At 42.7% G+C, this 17,181-nt stretch overlaps 1 protein-coding gene across 2 annotated transcripts in view; it reads right to left on the reverse strand.

The window, feature by feature from the left end:
- The window catches only part of LOC137371326 (cullin-5), a 101,565-nt gene that overhangs the window by 48,799 nt on the left and 35,585 nt on the right, over positions 1 to 17,181 (reverse strand). For both annotated transcript variants that reach the window (XM_068033729.1, XM_068033730.1), the window contains exons 3-6: positions 15,744 to 15,843; positions 9,105 to 9,281; positions 928 to 1,069; positions 85 to 230 (exon numbers count right to left, since the gene is read on the reverse strand). In XM_068033729.1, the coding sequence (XP_067889830.1) occupies positions 85 to 230; positions 928 to 1,069; positions 9,105 to 9,281; positions 15,744 to 15,843 (565 nt within the window). The remainder of the gene's footprint in view (positions 1 to 84; positions 231 to 927; positions 1,070 to 9,104; positions 9,282 to 15,743; positions 15,844 to 17,181) is intronic.

The following is a 17,181-nucleotide window of genomic DNA, read 5'->3' on the forward strand; positions in this document are numbered from 1 at the left end:
TTTTTTGACTTCACCTTTTTTCAAATTATGCCACGACTGTATTCAGAAATAACAGTATGTCATACATTACTGGATATAACTTACATATTTCATGTAATTTTGTACACCATTTTGTTGCAAGTAAGATGGGGCCTGTGTCCTGTAGAACCTCTCAGTTGAATCTAAATAAGCCTTTTCAAAATTATCACGATAAATTTGAAGCTTGTCTTCTGGATTAGAACACAGGTTGACTGCAATTAAAAGGGAAAAAATCTGGTAAAAAGAAAGACTGTGCACAGTAATTTTTGTAACATTGCAAGTTAAAATTAAAATAAAATTTACCACAATTAAAGCATATACCAAATGTGCAAGTTTGCCTGAATTCCTTTCCTCTTTGTAATACACACATTTGTGACTTGTAAAGGAATGCAGGTCTCAATTTGTGGCTGCAGTCAAGATTTCTGAACTGATTATCATAACCTCAGCCTCAGTCCCCCAGTTACAGCTAAAGCCCAGTAAGCTCAAATTTGAAGGGGGGAGAGAAATACTGTTATTCTGTCTACTCAACCCACTTTGATCAGGGAAAACAGAGCTCTATATGCATGCACTTAATTGCTTGCATGAAGCTTTTCACACCAGCTCCAACTGCCAATTTTATTTTAAACGTAGAGAAGTGCTAACAAGTTCTGTGGCATAGCTTTACAACGATTTCTTTTAACATACATAACCACAAAGCATATCGTTAAATAGAAAGATAAGTTTTTCTGAAAAGAACACGTAAAAATATTACTCAGCAACTGACATACAAAACTGTTTAACTTACGAGCCAAGCCAACATTCAATCCCTTCCATAGAACACCTTGCTAACAGTTAGTTTCACACAGTTCTTTATTTCAAAGGATTATTATTTAATGCAGGAGAGATATTTTACTTACAATCAAGTCTTACCATAAGATTCTCTGACTCCAATGACCAGCTGTGAGTCAAAAGCTTCTCCTAATCTTTCAGCATGAACTAACTTCATTGCACTATCTTGAAGACGATTCTTAATATTCGAGAAGATTGACTCATTCCAGGTGTCAAGCATAAGCTGAAAGAATTAAAACTCAGTCTGCAGTGAAGAAATTTTTTTCATTTCTATTATATTCAGTCTCATATTAAAAATGATACTTTTGTTCCATTCAAATGCATTGAAAGCTCCTGTGCTTGGTTTTGTCGATGGTAAAACAAATTTTAAAATGCGTCTCATTTACTCGTACTACCTATTATACCTGTAGGTGGCCCTGCGACAGGAATTTTAACATTGTAAAGACGAGCCATGTAACACGAGTTAACGGTAACCTTTACGGGCTCAGTATACTGGCTCAGAATGAGCATGCAGCTCCACCAGTGACAAGAGCAGATCACACATGAGTGTGCAATCTCTAATATCAGTGCCTTTGTGTGAGAACCACAGCCAAGTGCAGTGATAAATTAGTACAAAAATTAAAAATTGAATGTCTAACTCATTCAGAATTCCCTCCTTGCTGTTCCTTGTATGTCTAGTGAATCCCATCCATCTAGCAATTCTACATCATCTACCCATCAGGAATCCCAGCTTGACAAATACATGAATAGGATGGGAATAGAGGGATATGGTCCCCGGAAGTGCAGAAGGTTTTAGTTTAGGCAGGCATCAAGATCTGCGCAGGCTTGGAGGGCCGAATGGCCTGTCCCTGTGCTGTACTGTTCTTTGACATCCAATAATATCATAATAAACTTAGATTGTCAAAAGGCCTTCTATAATTTACGGGATAATAGACTCTTCACTAGAGTACGTGGAATCAGGGGACAAGTAGCAGAATAGATAGCAAACTGGCTACAAAACAGAAAACAGAGTGGGAGTTAAAAGTAGTCACCCAGACTAGCAGAATGTGGGAAGTGGTGTTCTACAGGAATCGGTGCTGGGATCACTGCTGTTCATCATTTACATAACAATTTGGACTTGAGAATTGGATGTTCAATTTCAAAATTGGTGAATGACACCAAATTGTGAAGTATAATACTGAGGAAGACTGCAACAAAATACAAGGCGTTAATAAACTTGCAGAAATGTAAATGGAAGATTAATTTCAAAATGGTGGAGGTGATGCATTTAGGCAGAAGGAATAAGGAGGCCACCTAGTCATAGAGTCATACAGCATAGAAACAGGCCCTTCGGCCCACCACGTCCATGCCGATCATAATGCATATCTCTCTATGCCTTGCTCACTCAAGTATCTGTCCAGATGCCTCTTAAATGTTGCTATTGTTCCTGCCTCCACCACCTCCTCTGGCAGCTCATTCCAGATACCCACTATTCTTTGTGAAAAATTTACTCCTTTGATCCCCTTTAAACCTCCTCCCTCTCACCTTAAATCTATGGCTTCTAGTTTTAGTCACCCCTACCATGGGAAACAGACTCTGGTTATCTACCCTATCTATGCCTCTCAATTTTATATACCTCTATCATGTCCCCTCTCAGCCTCCTTCGCTCCAGGGAAAACAGACCCAGCCTAGGCAATCTCTGTTTATAACTCAAGCCCTCCAAACCAGGCAACATCCTTGTGAATCTTTTCTGCACCCTCTCTAGCTTAATCACATCTTTCCTGAAGTGCGGCGACCAGAACTGCACACAGTACTCCAAATGCGGGCTAACCAACGTTATGTACAACTGTAACATGACTCTTGTACTCAATGCCTCGGCCGATGAAGGCAAGCATGACATATGCCTTCTTCACCACCCTGTCTACCTATGTTGCCACTTTCAGGGAACTATGTACTTGCACCCCAAGGTCTCTCTGCTCAACAACACTCCCCAGGGCCCTGCCATTCACTGTATAGGTCCTGCCCTGGTTTAACTTCCCAAAATGCATCACTTCGCACTTGTCTGCATTAAATTCCATTTACCATTCCCTTGCCCACTTTCCCAGTTGATCTATATCCTGTTATAACCTTAGACAACCTTCTTCACTGTCCACTATACCACCAATTTTGGTGTCATCTGCAAACTTATTAATCATGCCCCCTACATTCACATCCAAGTCATTAAATTATATGACAAACAACAAAGGGCCCAGCACCCATCCCTGCTGCACACCACTGGTCACCGGCCTCCAATCTGAAAAACAACCCTCCACTACCACCCTCTGCCTCCTATCACCAAGCCAATTTTGTATCCAATTGGCTAGCTCACCCTGCATCCCATGTGTTCGAACCTTCTGGACCAACCTACCATGTGGGACCTTGTCAAAGGCCTTGCTGAAGTCCATGTAGATAACTTCCATCGCTCTGCCCACGTCAATCCTCTTGGTCACCTCCTCGAAAAACTCAATCAAATTCATGAGAAATGATTTCCCACGCACAAAGCCATGCTGACTATCCCTGAACAGACCTTGCCTTTCCAAAAGCATATATATCATGTCTCTCAGAATCCCTTCCAATAACTTTCCCACCACTGATGCAAGGCTCACCGGCCTGTAGTTCCCTGGCTTATCCCTGCTGCACTTCTTAACAGCACAACATTAGCTATCTTCCAGTCTTCCAGTAACTCATCTGTGGCTAACGATGATACAAAAATCTCTGCCAGAGCCCCAGCAATCTCCTCCCTTGCTTCCCATAGCATCCTAGGATACACCTGGTCAGGCCCTGGAGATTTATCCACCTTAATGCACTTCAAAACCTCCAACACCTCCTCCTTTGTAATGTTGATATGCTCCAGAAAATCGCTGTTACCTCCCTTGAACTTACTAGCTTCCATGACCTTCTCCACGGTAAATACAGATGAGAAATATTCATTTAAGACCTCGCCCATTTCCCGTGGCTCCACACATAGATTACCACACAGATCCTTAAAGGGACCTACTCTCTCCCTAGCTACCCTTTTACTCTTAATATACTTATAGAATCTTTTAGAATTCTCCTTTATCTTATCTGCCAGGGAAATCTCATGGCCCCTTTTCACCCTCCTAATTTCCTTAAGTGTAGTCCTACATCCCCGATACTCCTCGAGGGACTCACTTGATCCCAGCTGCCTATACCTGACATATGCCTCCTTCTTTGTCCTGACCAGACCCTCAATATCCCTTGTCAACCAAGATTCCCTAAACTTGCCAGCCTTGCCCTTCCATCCAACAGGAACATTCCAGCCCTGAAATCTTCCTATCTCACTTTTAAAAGCCTCCCACATGCCAGACGCCCTTTTACCTGTAAACAGCCTTTCCCATTCAACTTTTGAGAGTTCCTGTCTGATGCCATCAAAATTAGCCTTCCCCCAATTTAGGACTTCAACCTGAGGACCAGTCCTATCCTTTTCCATAACTATCTTGAAGGTAATAGAGTTATGGTCACTGGTCCCAAAGTGCTCCCCCACTGACATCAACCACCTGCCCAGCCTCATTTCCTAAGAGGAGGACGTGTAGCCCCTTCTCCAGTAGGGCCATCCACATACTGCTTCAGAAAACTATCCTTGACACACTTAACAAATTCTTCCCCATCTGAACACTCAGCACTAAGGCAGTCCCAGTCAATATTAGGGAAGTTAAAATCACCTACTATTACAACCCTATAATTCCTACACCTATCTGTGATTCCCCTACATATATGCTCCTCCACTTCCCTCTGACTATTGGGGGGCCTAGAGTATAATCCCATCAAAGTAATCACCCCTTTCTTATTTCTAAGTTCAACCCATATGGCCTCGCTGGATGTTCCCCCCGGGATATCCTCTGCCGTGATGTTCTCCCTAAACAATAGTGCAACTCCCCCTCCTCTCTTGCCTCCACCTCTGTCACGCCAGAAGCATCGGTACCCCAGAACATTGAGCTGCCAGTCCTGCCCATCCCTCAACCATGTTTCCGTAATAGCTATATCACAATCCTATGTCCCGATCCATGCTCTGAGTTCATCTGCCTTACCTGTAAGGCTTCTTGCATTAAAGTAAATGCAGTTTAGCCTACCAGACCTTCCACGCTCCCTGTCCTGCCCCTGCCCGGCCTGCCTACTGGACTTGCTTGCTTTAACCTCTACATTTGCCTCAACTGTCTCATTGGAGAGACTACTACTTTGGGTCCCACCCCACTACAAGACTAGTTTAAACCCTCCCGAGTAGTACTAGCAAACCTCCCCGCAAGGATATTGGTCCCCTTCCTGTTCAGATGCAACCCGTCCCTCTTGTACAGGTCACCTCTGCACCAGAAGAGATCCCAATGATCCAAGTAGCTGAAGCTCTCCTGCCTGCACATGCTCTTCAGCCACGCATTCATTTGCCTTATCCTCCCCTCACTAGCACGTGGCACAGGGAGTAATCCTGAGATTACAACCCTAGAGGTCCTGCTTTTTAACCTTCTGCCTAACTCATTATATTCACTTTGTAGGACCTCATCTCTCTTCCTGCCTATGTCGTTAGTACCAATATGGACCACGACCTCTGGCTGCTCACCCTCCCCTTTGAGAATATCCTGCAGCCGCTCTGAGACATCCTTGACCCCAACACCAGGGAGGCAACATACCATCCTGGAGTCTCGTTTGCGGCCACAGAAACGCCCATCTGCACCCCTTACAATAGAATCCCCCATCACTATAGTTCTTCCACCCCTTTTCCTCCCCTGCAGTGCAGCAGAGCCCTCCGTGGTGCCACGAACTTGGCTGTTGCTGCTTTCCCCTGGGAGGTCATCGCCCCCCCAACAGTATCCAAAGTGGTATATCTGTTTGAGAGGGAGATGGCCACAGGGGACTCCTGCACTACCTGCCTGCGCCTACTACTCCGTCTGGTGGTCACCCACCCCTTTTCTGCCAGTGGAGCCATTACCTGCGGTGTGACCACCTCACTAAACGTGCTATCCACGACGTCCTCAGCATCGCAGATGCTCCACAGTGAATTCACCCGCAGCTCCAGCTCCGTAATGCGGGTAGCCAGTAGCTGCAGGTGGATACACTTCCTGCACACGTGGTCATCAGGTACGCTGGAAGCATCCCTGATTTCCCACATAGCGCAGGAAGAGCATATCACGGGGCTAAGCTCTCCTGTCATTACTTACCCTTAGATTAATTAGTTATTCCTTGAATTAAAAAATACTAATTACACTACTTACACTAATTACCTACTCCTTTGAAAGCAAGAGTCTAAATGGAATAAAGAATCAAAGGGATCATGGGGTACATACTCATAAATCATTAAAAGCAGCAATGCAAGTTAACCAGGTCATTAAAAATCAACAAAGCACTGGGGTTCATTTCTTGAGGAATAGAATTGAAAAGCAAGGAAGTTATGCTAAATTTGTAAAGAATCTTGATTAAACCACAATTGGAGTATGTTGTACAGTTTGGGTCCTTATATTACAAAAAGGATATAGAGGCACTGGACAAGGTGCAAAGAAATAAAAGGATAATACCAGGACTGAAAGGGCTCTTTTTTCTGGAAAATAGAAGGCTGAGGGGTGACCTGATAGAGATATTCAAGATTATGAAAGGGTTTGATTGGGTAGATGCAGAGATAATGGGCTGAATTTTACTAGCCCCTGGATGCCAGGGGTCGTGACAGGGGTTGGGGGGGGGGGGGGGGCCTGTAAAATACTTGCGGGAGCAGCCCGCTATGACCCCCAATGCCAAGAAGGTCGCACCGCATTTTACTGGTAGCGGCGAGGCCTCAGTGCACCTTCATTTAAATATTAAAATTAATTTATAAAACATGCAAATAAACTTACCTTGTCCCAGTGGCCGTCCCATTCGGAGTTCCAAGGCAAGTAACGGGGGAGAGGGGGGGAGGGGGGGGGGGGAAAAAGAGTGGGGAAAACACTTTTTTTTTGGCTGTGGGGATAGTGGGAAGGGGTTAAAGGACAAATGTTACGAGGTTGGGGAGGTAAGTTCAGGTTGGAAATAAATTTCATTTCGTTGATATCGCCCCAAAAACAAACATTGGGGGGTGGGAAAGGGCTTCCAGAATTTATTTAAATTTTTGCTAACAATGCACCACAATATAACTTTAAAAATTAAAATCTCCAAGGGCTTGAAGCCCTTGAAAGATGGCGCCGGACGCCGCTGCCGGGGACAGAGTGGCCGCCCGCTCTATGTCATCGGGGGTGGCAGCTCCGCCCCCTCCATTTAAATGAGCCCCCACGCGAAATATCGCAGGGTACAGTGGCGGCGCATCTGCACCTGAAGGCCGTTGACTTCAAAGCACATTGCCACGATGTGCAGCGCGCTAGTAAAATTCAGCCCGATGTTTGCATGTGGGCAGTCCAGGAGCATAAACACAAGATAGTCACTAATAAACCCATTACAGAATTCAGGAGAAACCCCTTTACTAAGAGTGGTTAGAACCTAGCATTTGCTTCAACATGGAACAGTTAAGGCAAATAGCACAGACCCTTTAAGGGGAAACCAGTTAAGTATATGAGGGAGAAAGGAAGAGAAGGCTATGCAAACAGGGTTAAATAAAGTAGGGTGGGAGGAAACCCATGTTTCCACCTGTTTGACTAGTCCCCTAATGACCACTGTGCCCAACTTTAAAGTGAGGATGGAATTTCATCTCCACACCTTGAGGTCCAATTATCCACCAGCCTCGCACTCACTTTCACCCAAGGACAACACTTGGTCTTCACTCCATGTGCAACCCCATATAAGGCTAACAAGTATAAAATAAAATTAAACAAAAGGAAGGACAAAATTTAAAACTTTCATATGGAGAGTGAATTATATCTGCATGTGCTGGTCTATCTCACCCTTAACCCCAATACAGCTGAAGACTACAATGGTCTTGAGTCCCCAAATAGAACTGAATGGGAAATTGGTAGTAATACATTAAAAAATATTATATCTGTGAACACTTCCAATCTAGAAAACCTTGCTTCCTTGTCAGCTTATGTCAATCTATACACCATGAGACATTTTACGATGCAAGTGCTATATAAATGCAAGTTGCTGTTTAGTGATGCTAATTAAGGGATAAATATTGGCAAAAACACAGAATTCCTCTGCTCTTCTTCGAAATAGTGCTATAGGGAGTTTTTACATCCACCCGAGAAGACAGATGGAGCCTCAGTTTAATGTCTTGTCTGAAAGATGGCACCTCTGACCATACAGCATTGCCTCAGTACTGCAGTCTAGATTGTGTGTTCAAGTCTCTCATGTGGGACTTGAACCCACAATCTTCTGATTCAGAGGTAAGAGTGTTACCACTGAGCCAAGGCTGACTTCTAAATAAAGTCAGAGAGATTAAATCATATTTAATTTTAATGAAAACTGTTTCCAAATCTAGGACTTCCTTCAATTATCTTGCTGTATATTTAATAAATGCTATTTTTGGTCATCTGACAACTTTGAAACCAATTAAAATGACACAACAATGTAAACACCCAGAACAGCATGAATAGAAAAAAAACTTAGATGTTCACATGCTGGCTTGTATTCTTTAGGTGCACTATGCATGCAGAAAGCCAAAAATGTTAGGCCTTGTACACATTTGCACTGCATTTCAGTTAATACTGTATAAGATTTCTACATTATTTAATTATCTATCAAATGCACATCAGGATAGGCATGCAAATAAACCAGAGTTTAAAACAAAGGTATTCAAGGCAGTGGAAGGTGAAATCCATCAAATAAATTGAAGCCGGTAAGTATAAAAACCAGAAGATTTCCTGCGGCATTGCTAAAGGACAATGTGGAATCCTGAGCACAGTTGTGATGGTTTTCTGCCAATATGGCCCTGTTCCTTTAAGGCCATTGCTCAAATACCCTTAAACAGAATCCAGATAATTGTAAATATTGCAAAGTAATTTAGTGGTATGAATATTGTTTGCTAATGTCAGGACCTAGGTCAAAACCCTGAAAACAGCTGGCTCTACCAATAAAAAAAAAACCAGAAGATGCTGAAAATACTCAACACGCCAGGCAGCATCTGTGGAGAGAGAAGTAGAGTTAACATTTCAGGTCTGTGATCTTTCATCAGAACAGATGTATACTAAAAAGTATAATCCATTATTCTGCTGCTACAGTGGAGCTGTATCCCTTTAAAGTCATTGTTGATTGTAGTCAAACAGAGAACTGTAGGAAACAACAGTTACCTGACAGTAACCGAGGTAATTATTGAATGCACAGTTGCATACCTTTCTCACAATACTGTCCTCTACATTGGATTTCTTATTACTGCCCTGTTTGCCCATTAAAGTAATCTCTAATTGGCAGAAAGGTTTGGGCAAGATGTCGCACTGTGTGAAGAATTTCCGCCATTCTGCAATGTAGGCTTTTAGTAAAGCAGTGTCATCCTGGTGGCTCAGCACTCTCTGCAAAAAAAACCCAACAAATATCATTTACACCAGATCAGATTTCCAGCAGTCGAAGTATTTTGCTTTTCTATCATTTACACCAGGTCAGGCAAAAATACTCAGGGTAGCAAAAAATGCTAATTCTAGGCAGTATTCTACCACAGAATTTGTAAGGAGGTTACATCTAGACAGTGAATTGTAACAAGTACTCTTTACTCATATAATCCATTCAGAACTTTTCTGAACAGCTATTTTAAGGAACAACATTGCATTGATACTTACACTATTAGCTTTCGAGATGGCTGTTTACCAAACATAGTAAAGAAGACAGAAGATAATGATGGTTGGAAAATGCAAGGGACATGGGTGGGAAGAGGGACACATGGTCAGATAGCCTTGTTGATCATCAAGGCCTCAGAAGTGAAAAGGCCATGACAGACGGAGAGTCTGCAAGAGATAGGCGTCAAGGGGGTGGCCATAGGTGGGACAGTTTACATGAAGGGTTGGGGGAAGAAATCCCAAGGATTCAGAGGAGAGGATATTGATTCTAATTTTGTTTGTGCTGTATTATCTGCTTTCAATGCAATGTAAACAAATCTGAAAGTAATTTTAATATGTATATGTTGGTCGAACAGCAAGGTACTTTCTGCCACTCAGAAGACGCAGAAGGGCAAGGTGAGCAACCCTTGTGACGGTTAGTGAACAATATGCTGCAATTATGGATTAGCTGTTAAATCTGAGCGTGCTAACCAGTGTGTGCGCGTGCATATTTTTTTAATATATATATATATACTTATGTATATATAAAAAGAGGGTTCTTCAGCATTTTGGGCTATTTATGAAAAGCAGCAGAGCTGTGCATTTAGAAACCTAAAATGTAATGATTATCTGTGATTATACAGACGGACTCAGAAATGGCAAGCTAGTTATTATGAAGTGATCTCTGAAAACTGTTTAATATGCTGTTGATACTGTCCAATTTTCACACGTTCATACGAAAAGACTATGTTTTGTGACATGTTGTACCAGCTCAAAATAGTGCTGTACAAATAGAAATAAATATAAATTAATGTAACCTGGAAAGTAGTTTTCTCAACCTCAAATACAAATTTCTGATCAACATTTTTGCAGAAAATATCGATATAGAAAATAAAACTCGTACAAAGGTAAACAAAAATTAAATTATGAGTTCTGAATAGCATAAAAGGAACTGAGTTCTAATTTTGAAGTAGCATACACAGTTAAGTACTTTGCCAGGCTTCAACAAGGCATTATACAAAAGTAATATGAAGTAGTGAATAGAGTCAGAAGAACATAAGATTTCGGAGTAGACCATACTGCCCCTTGAGCACGCTCTGCCATTTAATAAGATCATGGCTGACCCTCACCCTTAATTCCACTTTCCCACAGGATCCCCACTTCCCTTTATTCACTTAAGTGTCCAAAAATCTCTATCGCTGCCTTGAGTGCACTCAATGACTGAGCATCTGCTAGCCCTGTGGGTAGAGAACACTGAAGATTCACAAACCTGAGTGAAGAAATATCTCCTTATCTCAATCCAAAATGGCTGTCTCCTTATCCTGAGACTATGCCCCCTAATTCTAGACTGTTCAACCAGAGGAGACTGCCTCTCAGCACCTACCCCGTCAAGCCCTCTCAGGTTTATATCTTACATGTTTCAATGACATTACCTCTTATTCTTCTAAACTCGAGTATAGGCCCATTCTACCTCAATCTCTCCTCATAGGACAACCCTCTCTTCCCAAGAATCAATCTAGTCAACCTTTGTTGCACCCCCTCTAAGGCAAGCATATCTTTCCCCTAGGTACAGAGACCAAAATTTTACACAGTACTCCAAGGACCTGCACAATTGCAGTATGACTTCCTTACTCCTGTACTCCAACCGCCTTGCAATGAAGGTCGAAACACCATTTGCCTTCCTAATTGCTTGCTGTACCTTCATGTTAACTTTGCATTCTTTGTAAAAGGACAGCCAAATCCCTCTAAATACCAACATTGAATAGATCACATTTGAAATATATATTTTTTTTATTCTTACAACCGAAGTGAATAACCTCACATTTCCCCACATTATATTTGCTCTGCCACCTTCCTGCGCACTCGCTTTACCTATCGATATACCTTTGCAGCCTCTGTCCTCCTCACAGCTTACTTTCCCACCCACCTTTGTACTGTCAGCAAACATGTATACATTACACTCAGTCCCTCCATCCAAGTCATTAATATAGATTGTAACTAGCCAAGGCCCCAGGACTGATCCTTGCAGCACTCTACCAGTCACAGCCTGTCAACCTGAAAATGTGTCCAGCTCTGGGCACGGCACTTTGGGAAGGTTGTAATGGCTTCAGAGAGGGGGCAGAAAAGATTTACAAGAATGGTTCCAGGGATAAGAGACTTCAGCTACATAGACAGGTTGGAGATGCTGCAGTTTTTTTCCTAAAAGAGAAATTGAGGAGATTTGATAGAGTTCAAAATCACAAAGGGTCTAGGCAAAATAAATTGGCAGAACGTTTGAGAACTAGACAACACAGATTGAAGGTGATTGGCAAAAGAACCAAAGGTGACATGAGGAATACCTTTATTGCTCAGCGAGTGGTTACACTCTGAAAAACACTGCCTTTCAAAAGGTAATTGGATAAGCACCTGAAGGGAAAAAATTTGCAGGACTACGGGGCAAGGCTGGGGAGTGGGACTAGTTAAAATGCTTTTGCAGAGAGCTGGCAAGGACTCAATGGGCTGGATAGTTACAACACAGAAGAAAAACATTCTATGAAACATTTAACCCTACTCTCTTGTTTTCTGTCTTTTAACCAGCTCTCTTTCCATGCTAACATATTAACCCGAAACCTAAGAGCCCTTATTTTGTTCAACAGTCTTTTGTATGGCACTTTATCGAATGCCTTTTGAAAATCCAAACATACTATATCTTGGCTCCCGTTTACCTACCATGCTAGTTACATACTCAAAAAATTCTAATGGATTTGTCAAACATAATTTCCCTTAAATATGATTTTCTACGTCCCCAGTTAACACTTTAATAATAAATTCCAACATTCTCCCAAAGATTGATGTCAAGTTAACTGGCCCTGTTTTCTCTCTCCCACCTTTCTTGAATAGCAATGTTCCATTTACTACCTTCGAATCTGCTGGGACCATTCCAAAATTCCCTAGATTCTGGAACATCACAACGTCCATCCATTATCTCTGCAAATACCTCTTTTAGAATCCTTGGACATCGGGCCATTAGGTCCAGGGGATTTATCCGCTTTCAGTAGTACTTTTTCTTTACTAACATTAATTACTTAAGTTCCTTACTCTCACTAGACTCTCAATTCCCCACTATTTCTGATATGCTTTTTGTGTCATATTATGAACACAGACAAAATATTTGTTTAACGTCACTGCCATTTTCTTATTCCCCATTACAACTTCTCCTGTCACAGTTTCTAAGGGACCCATGTTTAGTTTCACTACTCTCTTCCTTTTTACATATTTGTCGAAGCTGTTACAATCTGTTTTTATATTTCTGGCTAGTTTACTCGCATATTCTACACTCTCCCTCTATCAATTGCTGGTCATCCTTTGCTAGTAACTAAAATTCTCCCAATCCTCAAGCTTACTACTCTTCTTGGTAATATTATAAGCCTCTTCTTTTAATCTAACACCATCCTTAACTTCTTCCGTTAGCTACAGATGGATCTCTTTTTCCAGAAAGTTTTTATTTCTCAATGCAATGTAGATACTGTTAAAGGGCCTATAAACTACTCCCACCAGTGTTTTCTGACCAACGTTCCCTCTAACTTTTGTTTGCTGTGTGCCGTCAGCTTATTGCACTGTGCAGTCCCTTTAAGACTGCCGCACAGCCGCGCATGAGTACATCTTAATGGGAACTGCTTGTACATGGTCTATTTGTTTCCTGTGCGACACATTCCCAATTCCCGCGCATTCGTGCAGCTTAGAGGAAATATTGTTTCTCACTCTTGTTCTTTCTCATCTGCCTATCTCATACTGATTCTACTTCCCACTTTTCCAAGCCAAGATCCTTCCTCACTACTGTCCTTGCCATCCTTTATTTTCATGGTTACCCCACTCATTTTCCACTTTCTTTGTCTTTTCAAAACATCAAGTACCCTGGAATATTTAAACCCCAACTTCGGTAACCTGCAACCATATTTCTGTAATGGCTATTAGATCAAACCCCATTTCTCTTTATTTGTGCCATTAATTCATCTTTTTTGTTGCAAATGCTTTGTGCATTCAGATAATGCATATTTAATTTTAAACTTCTTAACCATTTTCCCTGATTTGACCTGATTCACTGATGCCTTAGTTAAAGTTTTGTCCCTTCCTGTTGCACTCTTCTTATCCTTCCCAAAATGCTACACACTCTGCTCTCGACTTTTTTCAGATTTATAAATTTCCTCTCACTTTAACCCTCCCATCTCTAGTTTAAAGCCCTATCCTGTCTGAGTTAGATGATTTGTCACTGGTCCCAGCTCAGTTGAAGTGGAGCCTATCCCAACGGAATAGTTCCGTTTCCCCAATACTGGTGCCTCACCACATGAATCAAATCCCCTTTCTCCCATACCACTATGAGCCACGGATTCAACTCTCTGTTTGGTTTCACCCTATGCCAATTTCCACGGTAACAGTCTGTCCCTTGATGCAGAGCTCGATGCACACAGAGAAAGCAGCTACCACCTTTGGCCACCTCACTAAGAATGCCAAACTGACCCTGTGGAGTAAAAACAAGAAATGTTGGAATCACTCAGCAGGTCTGGCAGCATCTGTGGAAAGAGAAGCAGAGTTAATGTTTCGGGTCAGTGACCCTTCATCGGAACTGACAAATATTAGAAAAGTCACAGGTTATAAGCAAGTGAGGTGGGGGTGGGGCAAGAGATAACAAAGGAGGTCTAGATTGGACCAGGCCACATAGCTGACCAAAGGTCACGGAGCAAAGGCAAACAATATGTTAATGGTGTGTTGAAAGACAAAGCATTAGTACAGATTAGGTGTAAATACACTGAACCCTTTGGAGCATGCTGATGGTTTATAAGGCCTGTGTTCTTAGCACCTTGCTGTATGAATCACGGGTGAATTGCAGTTACCAGGAAAAACAGCTGAACAATTTCCACCTTTGCTGTCTGCGGCACATTATGAGTATATCCTGGCAGGATAAAACCACAAATGCAGCAGTCCTCGCAAAGGCAGAGCTCCCAAATGTGTTAGCATTAATCAAACAGAGGTGGCTTTGGTGGATCGGGCACATCCAAAGGATGGCAGATGGTTGCATACAAAGGACCTTCTGTACAGTGAGGTAGTGGGAGCAAGCATGACATGAAGGCCCTAAACATCAACTACTGCTCCTGGGAGTCACTGGCTGATGAAAGAGGGGAAATGCCAACACCTCATGGGCTGGTCTGTATCACCACCAATTGCTATAACAGCTTGGCAACAGGTGCCAATGCCAAAAACAACCATCCAAAATGTCACCCGGCAGCTTCATGTGCCAAATGTATGGCAGAAACCACCTCTCAAGGATTGGCCTCCACAGCCATCAAAAGAGGTGCACCATATGTAGACACCACATTTAAATGGACTGTTTGCTGTGCATCATCATCTCTCGTAGACGGAAGGATGCCAACACACAGGTAGTAATCCAGAGATTATTACCTTTGAGGCTCTGCTTTTTAATTTGGACCCTCGCTCCTCAAATCCCTGACCAGAACCTCATTCTACCTATGTCATTGGTTCCTATGTGGGCCATGATAACTGGATCCTCCGCCTCCAACTTCGTTCTTTTCCAACTGAGGACACGTCCTTAACTCTGGCACTGGGCAAGCAACACAACCTTCAGAACTCTCGGGCATGCTGCAGACAGCAATATCCATCCCCAACTATACCTTCTCCTAGCACCAACACATTCCTTTTCTCCCATCCCACTTGCATGGCCTCCTGCACCATCATGCCATGGTCCGTTTACTCATCCATCCTGCAGGCATGCAGTCATCCACACAGGCTGCCAGACCTGTTAGATAAGGGCAAAGGCCGAGGCTCCTCCAGCGCTGCAACTGGAGTCCCCTTACCTGTCTGATGCACAATCATACCCTCCTGTCCCTGACCACTAACCGGACCAGTACCACCACCTAACTTAAGAAATGACACTGCCTCCAGTGCCCAGATCAAAATGTCTCCTCCTCCCTGATGCCCCTTACCTTACACCTTAGTGCAAGTTATTGGTAGATTAAATATTTGCCTTTCGCAGCATCCACACCAAGTACTGGAGGCAAAAAGAGCCCCTCCTTTCCCCTCTATCGCAAATTAGCAACTTTTACACTCTGCTTGCAGTGCACTATGTTCTGCAACCACTCTGTGCTGCCAACTGTCCTACAAGTGTTTCAGTATAGTTAACAAAATACTCAATACACAAATATTTTATTTGCTTAAATGTAGACTTACAGCTTGAGCTTGTTTGATAAAATCCAGAATGTCTTCTTTGAGAGCCTGATGTATTTTTGCTGGGCCCTTATCATCCCACAGACAGACTGCATGAACATCTCTATGAGCAAACAACAGTATTTATAATGTAGAATTTGGTACAAACATAAGAGACATAAACTTCAACAAAAGAAAAGCACATATCTTGAAGAGACGGGGGGGAGGGGTGGGCGGCGGTGCGCCGGGGGTGGCGGGGGGAGGGATGGGGAGGCAGCACAGACACAGTGGAGCAGGGGTGGCAGCACAGGCGCAGGGTGGGGTGAGTGGGTCGGGGCAGTTCCATCCTTGCCCAGTTAAATCCATATGTGAACATATGACTATGACTATTTACTATCGAAAAAATCATTGAAAGAATCGTACACTGACCAAAAACCAGGTATGCTCTTTTGGATGTTGAGATAAATGTTATTACCTCCATATAAGGAAATCTCTAGGAATTGATAAGGTAATATCAGACTATAAGCCATATTAAGCCAATATTGGAAGCCTTCATCCTCCAAGGAGGCAGCAATAATGGTCTAGGAAGGCCTATATTAGATATATCCATCCAACTCCATATATGGAATGCCCAGCTTCACATGCCTATGTTAACCATTGATTGAAACACAAGATCCTAAAGGGTCTTGACAGGGTGGATGTGGAAAGGATGTTTCCCCTTGCGGTTGTATCTAGAACTGTTTAAAAATAGGGGGTTGCCCATTTAAGACAGATGAGAAATTTTTTCTGAGGATCATGTCTTTGGAATTCTCTTCCTCAAAAGCCAGTGGAAGCAGTGTCTTTGAATATTTTTAAGGCAGAGGTAGATAGATTCTTGATAAGCAAGGGGGTGGAAGGTAATCGGGAGTAGGCGCAGTGGTTAGCACTGGAGCCTCACAGCTCCAGGGACCCGGGTTCAATTCTGGGTACTGCCTGTGCGGAGTTTGCAAGTTCTCCCTGTGACCGCGTGGGTTTTCGCCGGGTGCTCCGGTTTCCTCCCACTGCCAAAGACTTGCAGGTGATGGGTAAATTGGCCATTGTAAATTGCCCCTAGTGTAGGTAGGTGGTAGGGAATATGAGATTACTGTAGGGTTAGTATAAATGGGTGGTTGTTGGTCGGCACAGACTCAGTGGGCGAAGGGCCTGTTTCAGTGCTGTATCTCTAAATAAATAAATAAATAATCAGTTCAGGCATGAACTTATTGAATGGTGGGGCAGGTTCAGAGTCGAGTGGCCTACTCCTGCTTCTAATTCATATGTTCGTATGAAGAGCAAAAAGAATGTGAAAATTGAAAATCCAGTAACTATGAAAATCAATATAGTTAATTCCATCCAACTCATATAGAAGGCCCAGCTTCACCAGGACAAAATAGAATTTCCATATATGGAAGACGGGTCCAACTAATGATCCGGGAGCTGAGTC

This window comes from Heterodontus francisci, chromosome 6, assembly GCF_036365525.1.
Source record: "Heterodontus francisci isolate sHetFra1 chromosome 6, sHetFra1.hap1, whole genome shotgun sequence".
Classification (NCBI taxonomy): Eukaryota; Metazoa; Chordata; class Chondrichthyes; order Heterodontiformes; family Heterodontidae; genus Heterodontus; species Heterodontus francisci.